Genomic DNA, 21,553 nt, shown 5'->3' with positions numbered 1-21,553 from the left:
AATGCCACGACGCCATTTCCTACTACGACTTCCATCATGCTCCGCGCCGCTCCGGGGGCGGTGACCCCTCTTGGCCCACGTCCTGTCAGTGACGCACTTCCTGTCAGTGACGCACTTCCCCTCTGCTGGGCGCGCGGTGGACGGTCTGAAAGGGAGTGTTCGGATTTCGCTGGGGCCTCGCGGCTCCAGAGCCCAGCATGGCTTCCTCCCGAGCCTCCTCCACGGTACAGAGCCCGGGATCCCAGCTCACTCTGGCAGGGAGCGCTAAGGGGGAAGGGGATCTCTGCGGGAAGGGGCCGTTAAGGAGCGGGAGAAGGCGGTGGAGGGCTGAGGAGGAAGGCTGCGGGACTCAGTGGTGTCCTACACAGCGGACCACCGTTTTCCTGATCCCTAAGCGCTTTCGTGGACTGTAGCTTATTTGCACCTCTCCCACTACAGCCCCAAAGGGCAAGCATCTCTTCCGACTCATCCAGTAACGGTGCTCTGAAATAGGGAAGTGTCTTGGCCAAGGTTTATGCCTTTGGCAGATCTCAGAATTTTAATGAGACCTACTAACTCCTACTACCTCACGTCTAGGAACGTTTGAAATGTATACACTTGTAATGTTGTAACTTGTTATCCTTTAGCACCGCGTTGGTTATTTCATCTATCCTTAGTATTTCCCCAGTGATAAGCAGTAATCCGGGAAGCATAAAACACGAGATTGAACACTTCCAACGGAATGAAGTAAACAGATTCCAGAGCAAACCTTTCATAGGAAAATACCCGAGAGAACCTCACTAGTTTTATTAATCCCGTCAACCAAAGTGAGGGACTGAAACACCCTCACCCTACCCTCACCTCCTCAAATCAATGAAGAACGTCTTAAGTAGTGTCCAATTTGTCCTTTCAATTACGGAGGAAATAGGACTGTGAAACTCAGGGTGAGCTTCATCCTCTGGTGAATTCCGGTAAATTGCCAAGATTAAACCTTAGTTTAATCCAGATCTTTGATTTAGCAGGCAACCAAAACTAAAGCACCCGACGACTTAGTTGCTCCGGTCGTGAAGAAACCACACATCTATTATGGAAGTTTGGAAGAGAAGGAGAGGGAGCGTCTGGCCAAAGGAGAGTCTGGGATTTTGGGGAAAGACGGACTTAAAGCAGGGATCGAAGCTGGAAATATTAATATAACCTCTGGTAAGATGCAAATTGTGAGCCCATCTTTACCTCTTTGTGTAATGAATACCTTTCTAAACTTAAATACCACCAGTTTTATAATGTCAAAAAATTACAATTTTTTTTTTTTTTTTAAGACAGAGTCTCGCTCTGTCGCCAGGCTGGAGTGCAGTGGCGCGATCTTGGCTCACTGCAACCTCCGCCTCCCGGGTTCAAGCAGTTCTCCTGCTTCAGCCTCCCGAGTAGCTGGGATTACAGGCGCACACCACCACGCCCGGCTAATTTTTGTATATTTAGTAGATATGGGGTTTCACCATGTTGGTCTGGTGGTCTCAAACTCCTGACCTTGTGATCCGCCCGCCTCGTCCTCCTAAAGTGCTGGGATTACAGGTGTGAGCCACTGTGCCCGGCAGAGTTTCAATTCTTAAACTTGCAGCTATAAGGCTGTATTTTGCCTACCCCCTTATAATCATGCAGAGAGCCTTTTTCTTACAATCTGTTATATAGTTTTTCTTCTATGAGTGAGCAGTCTTATCAAAAATTCAGTGTACATTTGGATTCAGATTGATTCCATTTGTCTTCTGGAGATCTAACATAGTTCTGGCATTGGTTTGCAGCTAGAGTTGTTCATGATATTCTCCCTTTTGAAGTTTTGCAATTATTTTTTACCCAAAGTGAAATCTTTTTTTTTTTTTTTTTTTTGTGACAGGGTCTCACTCTCTTGCCCAGGCTGGAATGCAGTGGCATAACCTTGGCTCACTGCAACCTCTGCCTTTTGTGTTCAAGTGATTCTCCTGCCTCAGCCTCCCGATTAGCTGAGATTACAGGTGCCCGCCACCACACCCAGCTAATTTTTGTATTTTTAGTAGAGACTGGGTTTCACCATGTTGCCCAGGCTGGTCTCCAACTCCTGACCTCAAATGATCCGCCCACCTCGGCCTCCCAAAGTGCTGGGATTACAGGCGTGAGCCACTGCACCTGACTGAGCTATCTTTTTTTATTATAAAAGTAATAGTGGCCAAGCCTGGTGGCTCACACCTGTAATCCCAGCACTTTGGGAGGCTGAGAAGCGGGAGTCTGGCTTGAGCCCAGGAATCCAAGACCAGCCTGGGCAAATAGTGATACCCCATCTCTACAAAAAGTAGAAAATTAGCCGGGCATGGTGACACGTGCCTGTATTCCCAGCTAATTGGGGTTCTGAGGTGGGGATTCAAGGCTGCAGTGAGTCATGACTGTGCCACTGCACTCCAGCCTGAACAACAGAGCAAGACCCTGTCTCAAAAAAAAAAGTTATTTTTCTTTTAAAAGATCAATGTATAAATGTGTGAAGTAGAAAATCCTGTATTTTTAAAATTAATTGATTGTATATCTTTCTGAGAATTTTAATACAGCTATAAAAATATGTAATTTTTTCCATAAATGAAAACATGATATGTAAATTGTTGTATAACCCCCATTTTTCATTTATATACCATTGAGGATATCTTTCCATGTCAGTAATGAGAGGTCTACTATATTTTTAAAATAAAAGTATGCATATTTGTCCCAAGAAATTCAGACAATGCCAAAGGGCATAAAATGAAGACTCCTCTGCAGTAGGGACATCTGTCAGGTTTCTCACTGAGCCTCCCACACATTTTCTAAACACATGCACTGTAGCCTAGTGACTTTTTAAACTTTTAATACTGTTTTTAAACATAACGTCACCACTGTACCTCTCATTTTTTATCACACTTGTATTTTGGTGTGGGTTTCAAAACTATTGCCAGATTATCCAGAAATCCTTATAGTTGTGGAACTCTCATTTTCCTGGTAATTATTTGCAGTTTAGTAGTTAATGATTTGTTAAGTATCCCTATACTGGGTCTCCTTTAGAGAATAAATAGCTTTGGCCGTTGTTACAATAATGTTTCTGTTACATCTTCTGGATAGACAGCCTAGTTAACTCATTTGCAAAAGATGTTCTGTACTCTTACTTGCTGGTCTCAGCCAAAGTGTGTGTTTATATAGGCGTAAAGTTAATCAATGAAACAAGAGGTGGCTTGAACCATTTTCTTGCCTTTTGAAGCTGTGTCATTTAGGTTTATGTGTTTGGCATAATTTAATAAACTGAAAAACAGTAAACTATAAAATGTGTAATAGACAGTTACTTTTCCCTCAGGGCATACACAGACTGCAATTACTAGAAATTATTTCTCTCTATTTGAAGAAGATCTGCTGATGTTGCCTGTTTTCTTTTTAATAGGAGAAGTGTTTGAAATTGAAGAGCATATCAGCGAGCGACAGGCAGAAGTATTGGCTGAGTTTGAGAGAAGGAAGCGAGCCCGGCAGATCAATGTTTCCACAGATGACTCAGAGGTCAAAGCTTGCCTTAGAGCCTTGGGGGAACCCATCACACTTTTTGGAGAGGGTCCTGCTGAAAGAAGAGAAAGGTTGCCTTTCTAAATATTTACTTTTTTTCTTTATTATAACCACAGGGTTCTACTCCAAATTTTGGTTGATCATTTAGTTGAACTTTAATAGAATGTCTCAAATCATGTTAACAGTATCTTACTGTGTTTATGAGTTAGCCCATAATCTGTCTTAGGCCAATTTTTACTCCACTATTAATTTTTCTTTTTTGTGTTTGTTCGTTTTTGTTTTGTTTTGTTTTGTTTTGTGTTTTGAGACAGAGTCTTGCTCTGTCACCCAGGCTTGAGTGCAGTGTCGTGATCTCGGCTCCCTGCAGCCTCCGCCTCCCGGGTTCAAGCGATTTTCCTGCCTCAGCCTCCCAAGTGGCTGGGATTACAGGCACCTGCCACCACATTTTTCTTTTTTGTATTTTTAGTTATTTTTTATATTTTTGTATTTTTAGTAGAGACAGGGTTTCACCATGTTGGCCAGGCTGGTCTTGAACTCCTAACCTCAAATGATTTACCCACCTTGGCCTCCCAAAGTGCTGGGATTACAAGCGTGAGCCTTCGTGCCTGGCCCGTTTTTCTTTATAGACTTGGAAGTGGGTGCTAACATGCTCCCTTGCCTCCCCTCCCCAGTGCGAGTTTTGAATTGGATAAACATTTGTTGTTGGGCTTTGAAAATTGAGACATCAAATGCATTCCATATCAATGACATAGAACAATGATAAATGTTTTTTGGATTTTATTGAAGAGGGGTACCGTCCTCAGATAATGCCCTCTTGTTATTTGCAGGTTGTGAATTCTTAGTTGTGGTCTAGTCACACACAATTATGAGGAGCCCCTCTGGTCTCTCTGTCCACTGTCTCATCTCCCCTTCATCATCCAGCTTGTTGGAAGGGTTTTTTCTATTACTCCCTTGAGGTCCTTACCCTTATTTACTCTTCAACCTGCTGCAAACTGACCAACCCCTACCACATTAAAATTGCTCTTTGTTAAGATCACCAATCCACCTTTACTAAGAATAGCCCTAGTATACTGCCAGCCACTCCTCCTTGAAATACTCCCTCCTTGAACTACTCCCTTTCCTTCACTCTCCTAAGAACAAATCCTATTGATTTTCCTCTTCTCTCACTAGCTAATTCTTCTCACTTACCTTCTAAACCTCTTTTTCTCTGCCTGCCCTTTACAGGCTGCCTTTTTCTCTACTTGCCCTTGGTGATCAGCTCTACTCCCATGGCATCATTCACTGTGTGTTCTGATGATTCCCAAATCTCTCATTGCAGCTTAGGTATCCCACAGGTACTTCAAACTTGAGACATCTGAAGAAATATTTCCCCACCTCTCTCCTATACTCATACAATTCTTAGTTGAAAATCTGCCTAGCCTCCTTTATAATCCATTAGCAAAATCTGGTCTGTTCTACTTGCGAGATACAACTCCAGCTATCTTCTTTGCTCTATCTTTACTGCTTTCAAATCTGCACTGTTGTGATAGCCCCAAACATGTTGTGTTAATTGCTTGCTTAAAATCCTAGATTGTCTTCTCATACTTGGAGTAAAAAACTCTTACCATGGTCTGTAAGGTCTTCAGCCTTACCCATGTCACCCTTCCCCAATTTACTAGAATAGCCACGTTGGTCCTTATGGAATATGCTAGTTCTTTTTATGTCTTTCCACATAATTGGTCTATTTTTATTCTTCTGTCTTGGCTTTTAGAGGCTTTTTTTCTTCCTTTTTTTTTCTTTGAAACGGAGTCTCGCTCTGTCACCCAGGGTGGAGTGCAGTGGTGCAATCTCAGCTCACTGCAACCTCCACCTCCTAGATACAAGCCATTCTCCTGCCTCAGCCTCCCAAGTAGCTGGGACTACAGGCATGTGCCACCATGCCTGGCTAATTTCTGTGTTTTTAGTAGAGACGGGGTTTCAACACGTTGGCCAGGTGTTGAACACCTCCTCAAGTGATCCTCTCAACACCTCCTCAAGTGATCCGCCTGCCTGGGCCTCCCAAAGTGCTGGGATTACAGATGTGAGCTACTGCGCCCGGCCTTTCTTCTTCATTTTTTATTAACCTGGATCCCTGTCAAACTTCTTATTCTTTCGTTTCAGCATAGATGCCACCTATTCAAAGAAGCCTTTCATCACACCTAACCCCTCTGTTCTCTGTCATAGTATGTTATTTTATTAGCCTTTTCAAAGGGTATACTTTTTTATTATTGTTTAGTTTGTTTTTTCCACCAGCAAAGTCTATCTTATTCATTATTATGTTCCTTAAATGAATCCTTTGAGTCACTACTGCTACTATCTGAATTTCAGTCCACGGTTGTGACTCAGAGCGTCACTACAACAGTACTGTCTGATTTCCCTGCCATTATTCTTCCCTTTTAATCCATTCTTTGTACTGTTTCAGGGATCTTTCTCATCTGTAAATCCTCCTGAGCGTGGCATTAGCAATTCTTTGTGACCTGGCTCCTCCTTGCATTTGCAGCCCTATTCTTCACCAGTCCTCTTCTATGTTCCACGCTCCAGCCATATTGAATTATTTGTGACTGCAAGCTCAACATGTTTTTCTTACCTCCAGGCCTTATTTGTTTAACCCTCTGCCTGACATTTTCTCATTCTTGACCCCCTTGACCTGATTAACTGAGGACTCAATTTACATATTACCTTTTTTTAATGAAGCCTTCCCTGATCCTCTAAGCTTAGTTAGATGCCCGTTACAAAGTCCCTTCTAGCCCTCTGTGCTTACTGCTATAGTGATAGGTAATATAATGGATTATAGTTTGCCAGTACTCTCTGTTGTTTCCCCAGGACTAAGCTACTTGAAATCAAGAACTGATTCCTAGTCATCACTGTATAGTTAGCACCTGAGTCAGTATCCAGTACATTGTGGCACTGAGTGAAAGTTGGCAGTCTTCACAGACCAAGTGGTAGCAGTGTAGGGGCTCATTGACTCTAAACTGTACAGAGTAATTGCTCATAGTTGAATTTTGGAAATTTCCAAATAGAGAAGACTGAGTGGGAGAAACCACACTGGGAGTTTAGCCATCCCCACTTGACTCTTAAAGAAGGTTCCTGGAGGGCCGGGCATAGTGGCTCATGCCCGTAATCCCAGCACTTTGGGAGGCTGAGGCAGGAGGATCACTTGAGCCCAGAAGTTCAAGACTTGCCTGGGCAACATAGCAAGCCCTTCTCTCTACAGAAAAATTTAAAAATTAGCCAGTTGTAGCAGTGTACCTGTAGTCCCAGCCACTTGGGAGGCTGGGGTGGGAGGATCGCTTGAGCTCAGGGGGTTGAGGCTGCAGTGACCCATGATCATGCCACTGCACTCCACCCTGGGCAGCAACAAGACCTCATCTCTTAAAAAGAAAAAAAAAAAGGTTGCTAGGTGGTTTGAACAGTGAGAGAATAGTAAAGGCTTGCTCCCATCTTAGGGGAGCTTTAATAACAGTGTTTAAAACTGTGTTAAAGTGTACTTTAAAAACAGTGTTATCTCAACCATGTTTAAATTCTGATCTTTTTTTTTTTTTTTTAACAGGCTAAGAAATATCCTCTCAGTTGTCGGTACTGATGCCTTGAAAAAGACCAAAAAGGATGATGAGAAGTCTAAGAAGTCCAAAGAAGAGGTAGAACATGTCTTTAACTTCACAGTATAAACATGAAGGAAATGAGGGGATAGGTCTCTCGTTTTCTGCTTTCAATGGTTTGCTTTGCTGAGATGTTGGGGGAAATGTTTTTGAAGGCTCTACCATTCAAGAAGAGTTGCTGGCAGTAGTTTTGGTTCCTTCGTAAGTATGAATGGAGCTAAGTGAGTTTTCCAGTCAGGAAAGAATCATGGCATTCCTGGTATAACCATGTAGTTACATATCATAGAAAAAAAATTCAGTAGAAAGTCCTCTGCCTGATTTCATCCTATTACCGAACGAATTCACCTTCCTTCTGGGCAGTTAAAATGGAGAAATGACAGTTATAAGAGGAGTAGAATGCTTCAGATTTGACCTTTCTGCTCTTAATTTGCCTTTCAGTATCAGCAAACCTGGTATCATGAAGGACCAAATAGCTTGAAGGTGGCAAGACTATGGATTGCTAATTATTCGTTGCCCAGGTAAAGAGAGCCTCCAGTAGAAGAAAGAAGCATATTTTTTGTGTGTGTTTCCTCTCAGGAACTGAGTGCTTGATAATGACTGTGGTTGTTAAATGAAATTGAGGGGTAGAGTAGGGATACATGTGGGTCCTTGTTTACAACCCTGTTGCTCCTGGTGATGGTGTTTCTGTGTCGCAGGGCAATGAAACGCTTGGAAGAGGCCCGACTCCATAAGGAGATTCCTGAGACAACAAGGACCTCCCAGATGCAAGAGCTGCACAAGTCTCTCCGGGTAAGATGCTCCCAGCAATTGTCCCACATCTTAAAGATTCTTCATGTTTATTTGATTTTTCTGCTTTGGCTCACCTCTGGGAAGGTAGAGGCAACTAGAGTGATTCCTCCCTGCTTAAGTTGAGCTGCTGTGACATGGAAGGAGCCATCAGTTAACGTGGCAGGAGCTTACTGTGCTTTGTATTCAGCAGAGGCCTATGGTTCTATTCTTTATTTCTCCCCGTTAATATGTCAGAGTTTCTCTGGGGTTTTCTGTTTATATTTAGCTGACTCAGAAGTTGTGATACTAAGACTGTAGAAAACATCTGGGCACAGTGGCTTAGTCCTGTAATCCCAGCATTTTGGGAGGCAGAGGCAGGCGGATCACTTGAGCCTCAGGAGTTTGAGACCAGCCTGGTCAACATGGTGAAACCCTGTCTCTACTAAAAATACAAAAATTTGCCAGGTGTGATAGCATGTGCCTGTAATCCCAGGTACTTGGGAGGCTGAGACGGGAGGATTGCTTGAACCCGGGAGGCGGAGGTTTCAGTGAGCCAAGATCACGCCACTACACTCCACCCTGGGCAACACAGCAAGACTCTGTCTCAAAAAAAAAAAAAAAAGACTATAGAAAACAGCATGCTGGAGTTTCATATAACTTCATTTATCAATGTATGTGTCTTCTAACAGCAGCAACAAAACCATAGAAGAATCTTGGGATGGGTTAAAACTGAAAAGCTGCTTTGTTGTTCTTTTTATGGTGGAAAAGCAAAGGAGCTCTTAGATTAACCTATTAATGATCACCGTGTGTGTATTTTTTTTTTCTTTTTAAGTCTTTGAATAATTTTTGCAGTCAGATTGGGGATGATCGGCCTATCTCCTACTGTCACTTTAGTCCCAATTCCAAGATGCTGGCCACAGCTTGTTGGTAAGTTCCATTTTACAATGACATTTTTTCCTAAATGGGGAACAGGCTCAGGAAGAAAATTAGCATTTGTGTTAGACGTCTATTTCTACGTCCTCTTTCTCTGCTTCTCATGATCACACCAAACTACAGATGTCAGTCAGTGCTCTACCTGTTGTATAATACAATGTAGCCTTTGTTTAGCCGTTCTCGCTCTTCACCAGTGACCCCAGAGATCCATTACACAAAGCACTCTGTCACATTCTTGACACTAGTATTTTGGAACAGGTCCTGTAGTGAGTTTATAGACCAACTAGTATCCATAACTCAGTCTGGCTTTTCTTTTTCAGTTATGTGACCTCGCTAAGATACTTAATTTCTGTAAGCTTCAGTGTCCTTACCTGTAAAGTGGGATGAGGTAGTGTTTGCAAGGCATTTTGCCTTGACAGTGCCTGGTATGTAGTAAGGACTCGTTAAACGTTAATTATTGGTTTATCTTTGTTTTATTTTCTTATCACCACATATGCAGAAAACTCAGGATGTGGTAACTTTGTTGTTTTGTTTGAGTTTGGTTGTGTTTTTCTGTGGGACATGGCTATCTAATGAGAAAGGAAACTTAGATTGAATACACAGGAGCTACTTGACTAGGCTGACCTTTGGACGGGTTCAGGAGAAAGCCAAGGGACTGCACAAATGAGTCCACCTCTCCAAGCCTCACCTTCACTATAAAGTTTGATCGTTCCTGCCGTACCTGCTTCACAGGTCTGTTAGAAAGATCATCCGAGATAATAGATATAAAACTAATTTGTTGAAAAATTTCCAAAATAAGAAGTCTCTAAAAAGTTGAAGGCCAGCCAGCCATGGTGGCTCACACTTGTAATCCCAGCACTTTGGAAGGCCACGGCAGGAGGATCACTTGAGCCCAGGAGTTTGAGACCAGGCTGGGCAACAATAGTGAGACCCTGTCTCTACAAATTTTTTTTTTTTTTTTTTTTTTTTTTTTTTTTTTTTTTTTTTTGAGACGGAGTGTCACACTTTCGGCCAGACTGGAGTGCAGTGGCGCGATCTCGGCTCACTGCAAGCTCCGCCTCCTGGGTTCACGCCATTCTCCTACCTCAGCCTCCCAAGTAGCTGGGACTACAGGCGCCCGCCACCGCACCCGGCTAATTTTTTGTATTTTTAGTAGAGACAGGGTTTCACCGTGTTAGCCAGGATGGGCTCGATCTCCTGACCTTGTGATCTGCCCGCCTTGGCCTCCCAAAGTGCTGGGATTACAGGTGTGAGCCACAGCGCCCGGCCCAAAAAATTTTTAAAAATTTATTTAATTTTTTAAAACGTTAGCCAGGTGTGGTGGCATGCGCCTGTTAGTCCCAGCTACTCAGGAGGCTGGGTGATAGAATTGCTTAAGCCTGGGAGGTTGAGGCTGCAGTGAACTGTGATCACACTACTGCACTCCAGCCTAGGTGACAGAGTGACACTGTTTCTCAAAAAAAAAAATGAAATACTTTGTAATCAGCAAAATACTATTCATATTTAAGGACAGTATCACTATTAATATTAGTATTACTGGATAGTTTAATTTGCCCCACCTTCCCTCACAAGTGGATCCAAAAGTTAAGGAGAATGGCTACTGGTGTAGTGTTAATTATAGTCCAGTAAAAGCCTCTGGTTGCGTGTGGGCTGGAGGTAGCTTTTTCTCCTATAACCCTTCTAACTATAAGGCTTTTATTTTTCTGTCAGCCATTGTAAAGTTTATTGGGGGTGAGAAGAGATTGTCCTTTAGTAATATTACCAAGGTACCTTTTCCTTCCCAGACCAACCCTGGCTGAGATGCTTTCCTTTGTATTTGATAGGAGTGGGCTTTGCAAGCTCTGGTCTGTTCCTGATTGCAACCTCCTTCACACTCTTCGAGGTAAGTTAGAGTCTTATCCAAATCTCAGTCTTTTTCCCAGTGTGAACTCAGTTAAGCCTTAAACTCTGCTTGACACTCAGACCCCATACACACAGCATTAATCCTTGATTTGATTTGACTTGGTTTTCTCTGGCTGCAAGACTGGACTATCACAACTTCCTACACATCCACTTTTCTCTCATGTCCAGTCACACTCTGGCATTTTATAATCTCTAAACCAAAAACCAAAATGGGTTTTTTTGTGTTTTGCTTTTTTAAAAATGTAATTTAAATATTAGCTTAAATTAAAATAGTTCATGTTTTAATAGTTGAATAGTCACTTGAATACTCTGTATGTCCACATGTTCCCTAGTATATAACATGGGTTATAAAGAGGCAGGAACCTTTGAACTTGCATCTCTTACACTCCTTTAGGGCATAACACAAATGTAGGAGCAATTGTATTCCATCCCAAATCCACTGTCTCCTTGGACCCAAAAGATGTCAACCTGGCCTCTTGTGCGGCTGATGGCTCTGTGAAGCTTTGGAGTCTCGACAGGTGAATATCACTGTTCTGTGGCCCATACTGCCATCACTAAAGTAGATGTTTGATTGGTTGGTCCCCAGGACCTCAGTAAAAATCTGGCATTTAGGCCATGCGCAGTGGCTCACACCTTAAGGCTGAGGCAGGAGAATTGCTTAAACCCGGGAAATGGAGGTTGTGGTGAGCCAAGATTGCACACTGCACTCCAGCTTGGGTGACAGAGCAAGACTCCGTCTTGAAAGGAAAAAAAAAAAAAAAATCTGGCATTTAACCCCCAAGATGGTTTAAGAGTCAAGGTAACCTAGTGTGAAAATGAAGTAAGTGGAAGATTTCATTCTTAGGCCTTTTCTTACTAAAGGAGTTATGTCCGTTTTTTCTTACCTGTTAACTTTGGATCTTGATTTTTGCCTATAGCCTAGTGACCACTATTTCCTAGCTCCATTTATTCCAGAAAGATCCAGCCTACCTCCTACATGATAAATTAACAATGAACTAAATATAATATTCTTGGCAGTTCGTTGGTTCTTAGCAAACAGCCACAGGGGAGAGGAAAGTGAGGTTCTGTCTAGCAGTATTACCACGGAGATGTCTCCTCCCAATAGCATCATCCTTTACCTAGAATGTATTTTCCAACTACAACAGTTTTTAAAAATGTGTTTATGTGATTGTTTTCCAAAAAAAAAAAACTTCGGAAGCACCCTGTTGGCCAAAAGGCATCTGAATTTAATTGTTTAGTTTTCTTTCTTTGGGAAAACACATGAAGGTTTTTACTTGAGAATTTTTATGAGAGCTAATTAATGTCTTCACTCCTCACCAGACAGGGTCTCACTTAGGAGCGCAGTGAGTTTTAATTGGCTTTGGTAATACTTAGCAATATTTATTCCCCTTGGGCTTTGGCTTGTTCTGTGTATGCACATTGACAAAGTTCTCTTTTTAATTGCGCTCCTTAGAGTTCATGTTTATTTCCTTTTGCTGATGTTCAGATCTTTTGGTGGTTGCTGGGTAGCAGAATTTAATGGCCACCAAAAGGAGACTAAGCCTCATCTCTATTTAGGAGTTCCTTTTTCATTTGGATCTTGGAACAGGCCTAAATTTGAAAAAGGTTTATCTGTAATCCACTTGTACCAAAACTATGTGATTTCTGTGTCCTTATATCTCTTCCAAAGCATGTTTTCTTTCTAGAATCCAGGTACTCCTTTGGTGCAGAATGACTATTTTGCTTATTGGGCCAAAGTAGTTTACAAGTGTAGTTACAATTTAGCCTCTCGTGTTGTACAGAATGGGTATGTCTGCACAAAAGGTAAGCAGTTTTGTGACTATTTATATGTCTATAAAATTGTTTATATGTTTGGTTCCTTTCCAGTGATGAACCAGTGGCAGATATTGAAGGCCATACAGTGCGTGTGGCCCGGGTAATGTGGCATCCTTCAGGACGTTTCCTGGGCACCACCTGGTGAGCCATCCTGTTATTGTTTTATCCATATAGGCCTGTAGCATCTTCTTAAGCCTTTATGGCTATCTGCCAGGTAAATTTTTAGAGCAGAGATCTTCAGGTAGGATATTCTTGGGCTGCAGGGAATTGGAATCAGAGGAGAATGTTTAATATAGTGAGGGCTAAGTATATTTGCCTTTTTTTTTTTTTTGAGGTGGAGTCTCACTCTGTCACCCAGGCTGGAGTGCAGTGGCGCAATCTCGGCTCACTGCAACCTCCGTCTCCCGGGTTCAAGCAATTCTCCTGCCTCGACCTCCCGAGTAGCTGGGACTACAGGCGCGTGCCACCATGCCCAGCTAATTTTTTAAATTTTAGTAGAGACAGGGTTTCACCATGTTGGCCAGGCTGGTCTTAAACTCCTGACCTCAGGTGATCTTCCCGCCTCAGCCTCCCAAAGTGCTGGGATTATAGATAACAGGTAACGCGCCCAGCCATATTTGCCTTTAAATTACAATTAATCTGAAATTTCGGAGTTACAAATTACCAGAAAACAAGGATTTTCACTCTTGTCCAGTGCAGGTATATAAGTCTCCCTTCCTGGTTCTGTAAGTTCAGGGAGGCTAGAATCTGTTAGAGAACTTTTCCATTAAGTTATAATTTACATACAATGGAATGGATTTATTTTAAGTGTACAATGCTGTCAGTCTTTACAAACGCGTACCATTCCTGTGATCGACACCTCTGTCAATATAGAGAATAGTCCATCACCCCAGAAAGGTCCCTCATGCCCTTTTCCAGCCAACTCCCCCTTCTAAAGCAACTGCTGATCTGACTTCTATCACCACAAATTAATTATGTCTATTCATACTGTGAATTCATTTGTGGCAGGCTTCTTTCACTCAGCATAACATTGTTAAGAGTCATTCATGTTGTTGCGTGTATCAGTAATTCCTTTTTATTGCTGGGGGTTATTCATTTTTATGACTGTGCCATAGTTTATCCATTCTCCTGTTGATGGACACTTGGGCTGTTTCCAGGTCTGGGCCAGTCAGAATGAAGCTGCTGTAAATATTCTTGTACCAGGCTTTTTGTGGACATGAGTACAATTGCTGGGTCATAGGGTAGAGGTATGAGATGTATATTTAACTTTTTCTAAACTCCCCACCAGTTTTCCAAAGCGGTTACACCATTTTACATTCCCGGAGTTCTGGTTACTTCACATCCCTGTTAACATTTGGTGTTGTCAGTCTTACCATTTTGCCCAATCTAGCAGGTGTGTAGTGATCTCCCATGATTTTCATTCTTATTACCCTGATCATTATTGCTCTTGAGTGCTCTGTCATATGCTTTGCCTGGTTTTTTTAATTGTGTTTGTCTCTTTTGTCTTTATTTCCATGTGCGTAGTCAGTTATACCACCTTGTATTGAAGAGACTTTCCTTTCTCTGTTGGAATTGTTTCAGTACCCTTGTTGAAAATCATCTGACCATATATGTGTGGTTATTTCTGTACTTCCTATTCTCTTCCATTGATCTATTTGTGTATGAGTGATTTTTGTATCCCCAGCATCCAATTTAGGGCCTAGTAAATGTATAAATGCTTGATGAATGAAAGAATATAACAGTGGAGGAAGAAAGAAGGTAACAGAGTCTTTGCTGGGCCATTCTTGGGGAATCCTGTTATTAAAATAGCCACTAGGTTGGGCATGGTGGCTCACACCTATAATCCCAGCACTTTGGAAGACCAAGGTGGGTGGATCACCTGAGCTCAGGAGTTCGAGACCAGCCTGGCCAACATAGTGAAACCCCATCTCTACGAAAAATACAAAAATTAGCTGGGCATGGTGGCGCACACCTGTAGTCCCAGCTACTCAGAAGGCTGAGGCAGGAGAATGGCTTGAACCCGGGAGGTGGAGGTTGCAGTGAGCCAAGATTGTGCCACTGTGCTCCAGGCTGGGCAACAGAGTGAGACTCTGTCTCAAAAGAAGAAAAAAAAAAAAAGCCCTAGAGGTTTACAGTGATTCCCTGGTTTTCAGCTAGCACCTAAGGCAGATAAGCTTAGTTGTTGAGTCATTGTTTATGTCAGAAAGGAGCTTCCTGTTAATATGGTTATATGAATAGTTTCAGAAGCATTAATAACTTAAGCTATAATGACTTATAATACTTTATGTGTTGTAGAAACTGAATAAATATCAGCTGGTTGATTGTTAGTGTGATTTGGTTTTAGCTATGACCGTTCATGGCGCTTATGGGATTTGGAGGCTCAAGAGGAGATCCTGCATCAGGAAGGCCACAGCATGGGTGTGTATGACATTGCCTTCCATCAAGATGGCTCTTTGGCTGGCACTGGGTAAGGCTTCTCCCATGTAGTCAGGGGCAGTTCAGTACTCTCACCTCTTACCTATACCTGCTTCCACAGAGAACTGGATTCAAAGTGTTCATTTCTAAATTATTTTCTCAGGGGACTGGATGCATTTGGTCGAGTTTGGGACCTACGCACAGGACGTTGTATCATGTTCTTAGAAGGCCACCTGAAAGAAATCTATGGAATAAATTTCTCCCCCAATGGGTAAAATAAACACACTGAATGAGGGGCGAAAAAGGGTTCTGGGTCAGCAAGTACTCTATTTCTAACTTCAATACTGCATCCGATCCACAGCTATCACATTGCAACTGGCAGTGGTGACAACACCTGCAAAGTGTGGGACCTCCGACAGCGGCGTTGCGTCTACACCATCCCTGCTCATCAGAACTTAGTGACTGGTGTCAAGTTTGAGCGTAAGCTTTCCTCCTATTTTACGTCTAAATGACACAGACAAACAGTATTGTGTTCCCGTGGAATGCAGGCCAGGCTTTAGCTTAACTGAGCAGTAAAACAGGAGAGAATTTGACCTACTGGTAAAGGAGCAAATTATAATTTCCTTCCCCCTGCCATACCCTTAGATCTGTGGGAAAGCATGCTTCTCGTTGCAGGAAGTAAAGCAGACTTTCATGAGTGCTTTGCTTCATTCTTTCCTCCATGGATGCTCTGAGCACTGAGTCCTTAATATTATTCTGAATAGATTCTCGGTCAGGGAATGAGCCAAAAGACCTTACTGTTATTTGTTCCCTTAAGTCTGCAGAAACAAGTTTTTTAAAAAATAGTATGTTTTTTAAAAATAGTATGTTTTTGCAGACTTTTGTGCTTTTGTCTTCTCTTTTGAATACTTGAATTCCTCAAGCAATTCCCCTTCTCTTCTCCTGTAGCTATCCATGGGAACTTCTTGCTTACTGGTGCCTATGATAACACAGCCAAGATCTGGACGCACCCAGGCTGGTCCCCGCTGAAGACTCTGGCTGGCCACGAAGGCAAAGTGATGGGCCTAGATATTTCTTCCGATGGGCAGCTCATAGCCACTTGCTCATATGACAGGACCTTCAAGCTGTGGATGGCTGAATAGATGACAATGGGAAAAGGACTTGAACCTCAAGCTCTCTCTAAGGAGCTGTTTTCCTCAAACGAGAAGAATTGAAGTGTTTAGTTCTATCATGTTTTCTGCCAATTACCATGCATAGACCCTCAGTAGAATTGGATTTCCATGTCAGCCCCCACTCCAGGAAGGCAGCCCAATCCCTAGGTGATGGGGAACCCCTCTCATGGTTGAAAATTTATTACCTTTTTACGCCCTGCCACGAACTGTGTAGACATTGTTTTTATTAATCTTTTGTTTGGCCGGGCGTGGTGGCTCACGCCTGTAATCCTAGCACTTTGGGAGGCCGAGGTGGGTAGATCGCTTGAGCTCAGGAGTTCAAGACGAGCCTGGGCAACATGGCAAATGCCGTCTCTGCAAAAAAATACTAAAATTAGCTGGTCGCGGTGGCTTGTGCCTGTGATTCCGGCTACTTGGGAGGCTGAGGTGGGAGGGATTGCTTAAGCCTGGGAGGCAGAGGTTGCAGTGAGCCGAGATTGCACCATTGCACTCTAGCCTGTGACAGAGCAAGACCCTGTCTCAAAAAAAAAAAAAATTTGTTCGAATGCCTTATAGCCTTCCTCACAGCACCCAGGATTGTGACTGACTGCATTTTTAATTCTTGAAACTTGGCTTTCCATAACATGGTACATGCTTCAGGACTACATATGACCCAGAGAGCAAGGTGGCTGAACTATAGTCTGGAAGCCCTCAGGTAAAGAGGCACATCTCACCACTCATTGGTTAAACAATGCATCATAGCGAGCACTTTTCCTTTCCCTGGAGAATGGGATGTGAAGCAGTAGACTGCAGTCACGCTGATGGTTATACAGTGAAGACGACTTCACCTCTTCCTATTGAGTTTGCTTGGAATGCTGACAGCATCAGGCAACTCTGAACTGAACATTTGCTTTGTCAGAAAATATCTTTTTTTTTACTTTGAAGTTTGGCAACCTTCATGTTACCCCAAAGCAAAACCATCGTGTCAGGAGTCAAACAAATGTTTAGAAAGCAAACATGACGTCTCTATTGTACAACCTCCTTTCTCTTGGCTGTTTAAAGGATGTACTTCGTGTATTAAAGGGTACTTTATGTTGAAGTAACGAAAAAACCCTAATGGGTATTCCTAAACCTAAACCTTTTCTTTATTCCACATTTGCTACGGTAAAATCCTGTTACAAAACTACCCTATAAAGAATTATTTTCTATAGTTAAGCATTTTCTGAATCCTAGCCATTGGTCCATAGAGGTCTCTTTTTTTTGGTTTGGGATATAATGGATGATCTCAAATATGGATTACTCTGATTTATGTCTCCTTAGCACCTTGTTAACAATTTTTTTTAAAATAGAAGGCTGTTTGCATTTTGGGCCAGACTGCCAGTAAGCCAGGCCTGGACTCAATTACAATTCTTACTTGTCTGTCATGCACCTCTTTTCACCTCAACCATACAGCCTCTGAACTCTCAAATTACACAGTAAATTCAAGAAAATATATAGGAATTTGGAAGAAGAAAAGGTTGTCTACAGAGGAGAGTTATTAAAGAAAGGCTTCTTGGCCTGGCACGGTGGCTCACGTATGTAATCGCTTGAACCTGGGAGGCGGAGGTTGCAGTGAGCCAAGATCACACCGTTGTACTACAGCCTGGGCAACAGAGCAAGACTCCATCTCAAAAAAACTTAATTTGCTGTTGCAGAGAGGTTGACAATGGCTTTGGTCAGCTCTATTCTGTGGACCCTGAATGTGTGATATATAGCCAAACAACTGGTTTGTTTTGTTTCATTTTGAGACAGGGTCTCGCTTTGTCGCCGAGACTGGAGTGCAGTAGTGCGAACACAGCTCACCACAGCCTTGACTTCCTGTGCTCAAATGATTCTCCTGCCTCATCCCCTCATCCTCCTGTGTAACTGGGATCACAGGAGGATGCCACCATGCCTAGCTAATTTTTTTGATTTTTTTGTAGAGACACGATTTCACTTTGTTGCCCAGGCCGGTCTCAAATTTCTGGGCTCATGCAATCCTTCTGCCTTGGCCTCCCAAAATGCTGGGATTACAGGCATGAGCCACTGTGCGTGACCTAAACATACTGTTTTTAATCTGATTTCAATTATAACCAAATAGTTGCATTTCCTATGTAGTTGTTCAGCTTCCGAATTCTCAGGACTACCCTCTGTTGCTCACTTCACTATTGTTCAGGTATTAATGAATTCTATTTCATAGATTATGATGAAAAGAACTTTTTTTCTTCTTTGTAGTATGTGTAAAATAATGAAGAACACTGGTGAATTAGCATGCAATTGGATATAATGTGCTAACAAAGATTTTTAGTTTCTCAGGTTTAAATTTTGCTATTAGTTCCCTTCGACTTGTTTTTCTTTGTTTTTTGGTTGGTTCAAGAGGTAGCAGTTGGGTGAAAACATTTCATCCAAGCCTTTGACAGAACAAATACCTTGTGGGCTATTTCTTCACAGGAATTAAAACATCATTGTAAGAAAGTGGTTAAGAAGCACAAAGCCAGGCGTGGCATTTGTGAAAATGGCAAGATAAACAGCCACCGTTTCACAAAACACTTAGTCCCTACCTAGATGGTATACCAGGCACATTCAGATACCTTGTTTAATCCCCACAATCTTTTGAGTTTATTATTCCCTTTTTATGGACAAAACAGGCTCCAAAAACACTTGCTCAAGTTTACCCAGCTAGCAAGTGATGGAGCTTGAATTTGAACTGTCATCTGACCATTGATGACCTTATGAAGGTTTCACAGGTTCCCCACGCTGGCCAGACAAAAGGACCGGTACGGCCAGCATGGCCTGTTTCCTGTACGAAGTCTGAGCTTTTTAAGGACTCTCCACTTTGTATAATGCCCCCCACCCTTTTTTTTTTTTTTTTTTTTTTTTTTTTTAAGAGATGGGATCTCGGCCGGGCGCAGTGGCTCACGCCTGTAATCCCAGCACTTTGGTCAGGAGTTTGAGACCAGCCTGGCCAACATGGTGAAACCCCGTCTCTACTAAATATACCAGAAATTAGTTGGGCGTAGTGGCAGGCACCTGTAATCCTAGCTACTCAGGAGGCTGAGACAGGAGAATCGCTTGAACCCGGGAGGCGGAGGTTGCACTTAGCCGGGATCGTGCCGTTGCACTCCAGCCTGGGCGACAAGAGTGAAACTCCATCTCAAAAAAAGATGAGATGAACTCCTAGGTTCAAACGATCATCCTGCTTCAGCCTCCTGAGTAACTGAGATACAGGCACGGGCCACCGTGCCCAGCTTGTATACTGCACTTTTGACAAGTCACTTCCATCTCTGAACTCATGCCCATGTTAAAGTAACTCCCCCACATCCTGAACGGATGAGGAGCCTATTGTTATCAACAAGATAGCTATTTGCATTTGTGGTGTGGTTAGATGATCTTTCATCCTGTGGAACTGGCAACATAAGCATTGCAGCAGGTGTTAGTATCCCAGACCTCTGAGCCCTAAATGTCAGCAGCGCAATTCACCCCCTCCACTGACTACAAAAGATGCTCCCATGCATTTCCAGATACATTCGAAGAGGATGGGACTGCCCCAAGCTACAGCTACCGAATATGAAAACAGGAGACACCATGTTGTTCAGGCAGCCCTCCATCTCCATCAGCGGGTTCTAGGATTCAATCAACCATAGGTCGAAAATACACTACTGACCATATGCAGACATTTTTTTCTTGTTATTATCCCCTACACAATACAGTGTAGCAACTTCACATCGCATTTATATTGTATTAGGTATTGTAAGTATTCAACAGATGAATTAAAGTATAGAGGAGGATGTGTGTAGGTTATATGCAAACACTACATCATTTTATATCAGGGACTTGAGCATCCTCGGATTCAGGTATCTTCAGGAGGTCCTGGGACCATTTCCCCCTGAATATCAAGGGATGACTGTATATCCTCACCTATCAGAAAAACCCTCAAACTTACATCTTGTCTTATTTGGGTGGTGTATCAACCACTCCAAGGATCTAAGTTCTTTTTTGACTGAAAAGACTCTACCACCTACTAGCTGGGTGGCCTTGAACAAGGTGGAGCCTCAGTTCCATCTGTAAACTGGGGATTAAGCTTGCTGAGGTTAGTAGGCCTAGTGCAGAGGCCAGTGTTCCTTCCTGGGCTTTTCTCAGTTTCTCCTGTCCTGAGCTGCCCTCGCCTGTCCGCTTAGCTCAGAGGACATAGTGAGATTATTGCCTAACTTAACCTGCCACAAGTTTAAGGAGCAACGCTGTGTAAAGAAATGAAGTCAATGGGGAAAGGTTGAGTCCCAGCTTTAGTGTAATTATCTTTGATGGCACAAATGGAGAGATAGTTGCTAGTCCCCTAGAGGAATATGTAGGCAGTTTTGCAACTTTGTAATGGAGACTTTTTCTTCATATTGGAGCTTAAACCGTTTGGTTTTTCTAAATGTGAAATATACGTATTGGATATTTTGGAGTATTTTGTACATTAAAACACCTGGGGGGAATCTAACATTATTTGGAGCAAATCAACCAACTCAAATTCTGGCCTCTGAACGCTTTTTCTACTTATCAAAAAACCCCCAAAACCTCAAAATGTTATCCTTACATATTTGTGATGGTATCTTTTGTGTGTGATGGTATCCTTTTTTTTTTTTTTTCCTGAGACAGAGTTTCACTCTGCTGCCCAGGCTGGAGTGCAGTGGCGCAGTCTTGGCTCACTGCAACCTCTGTCTCCTGGGTTCAAGCAATTCTTCTGCCTCAGCCTCCTCAGTAGCTGGGATTACAGGCACGCGTCACCACGCCCAGCTAATCTTTGCTGGGGATTACAGGCGTGAGCCACCGCGCCCAGGCTGTGATGGTATCTTAACCACTTTAAAATTGTTTCAGAGCCTTGAGCCACCAGGCAAGGTTAAAACTGGGGAAACAGAAATCAGAGTTTTAGACACTGCAAGGTTGCAACTTACCAAGCAACAGCCTGAGCCCCCAAATTCTGTCTGATTGGTTCCTGGATTCTATCATGTAAAGTGAAAGCTAGGGTTCCCCCGCTGCCTCCCATGGCCTGGGATGGGAGTTAAACTTTTGCCTGTGTCCAGCGTTTCCATCTTCTTTTTTTTTTTTTTTTCTTTTTTATTGATCATTCTTGGGTGTTTCTCGCAGAGGGGGATTTGGCAGGGTCACAGGACAATAGTGGAGGGAAGGTCAGCAGATAAACAAGTGAACAAAGTTCTCTGGTTTTCCTAGGCAGAGGACCCTGCGGCCTTCCGCAGTGTTTGTGTCCCTGGGTACTTGAGATTAGGGAGTGGTGATGACTCTTAACGAACATGCTGCCTTCAAGCATCTGTTTAACAAAGCACTTCTTGCACCGCCCTTAATCCATTCAACCCTGAGTGGACACAGCACATGTTTCAGAGAGCACAGGGTTGGGGGTAAGGTCACAGATCA

At 42.8% G+C, this 21,553-nt stretch overlaps 1 protein-coding gene across 2 annotated transcripts; it reads left to right on the top strand.

Annotated features, from left to right (window-relative positions):
* The first annotated feature begins 5 nt into the window (after positions 1-5).
* PRPF4 (pre-mRNA splicing tri-snRNP complex factor PRPF4) lies at positions 6-17,335 on the top strand. 2 transcript variants are annotated; one of them, XM_003833049.5, is made up of 14 exons: positions 6-224; positions 1,002-1,179; positions 3,404-3,590; positions 7,088-7,175; positions 7,575-7,654; positions 7,832-7,925; positions 8,737-8,831; positions 10,661-10,719; positions 11,134-11,257; positions 12,606-12,695; positions 14,899-15,021; positions 15,133-15,240; positions 15,331-15,449; positions 15,918-17,335. In XM_003833049.5, the coding sequence occupies exons 1-14, from the start codon at positions 198-200 to the stop codon at positions 16,109-16,111; spliced, it is 1,566 nt and encodes a 521-aa protein (XP_003833097.1). In that variant the 5' UTR covers positions 6-197; the 3' UTR covers positions 16,112-17,335. The 2 variants fall into 2 exon arrangements, with proteins under 2 accessions (XP_003833097.1, XP_008956797.1); XM_008958549.5 differs by having other exon boundaries at positions 999-1,179.
* The last annotated feature ends 4,218 nt before the right edge of the window (positions 17,336-21,553 follow it).

The sequence above is a fragment of the Pan paniscus genome, chromosome 11 (genome assembly GCF_029289425.2).
Source record: "Pan paniscus chromosome 11, NHGRI_mPanPan1-v2.0_pri, whole genome shotgun sequence".
Taxonomy (NCBI): domain Eukaryota; kingdom Metazoa; phylum Chordata; class Mammalia; order Primates; family Hominidae; genus Pan; species Pan paniscus.
The sequence above is the reverse complement of the archived record's forward strand: the minus strand, read 5'-3'. Positions and strand labels throughout refer to the sequence as shown.

What these genes read in the sequence shown, in the direction of transcription:
- PRPF4 (XM_008958549.5), top strand. Translation starts at nt 198, where the DNA reads ATGGCTTCCTCCCGAGCCTCCTCCACG. An exon ending in CCTCCCGAGCCTCCTCCACG is followed by an intron (nt 225 to 998) that starts GTACAGAGCCCG and finishes TCTTTGATTTAG; the next exon opens with CAGGCAACCAAAACTAAAGC. An exon ending in ATAAATTTCTCCCCCAATGG is followed by an intron (nt 15,241 to 15,330) that starts GTAAAATAAACA and finishes TCCGATCCACAG; the next exon opens with CTATCACATTGCAACTGGCA.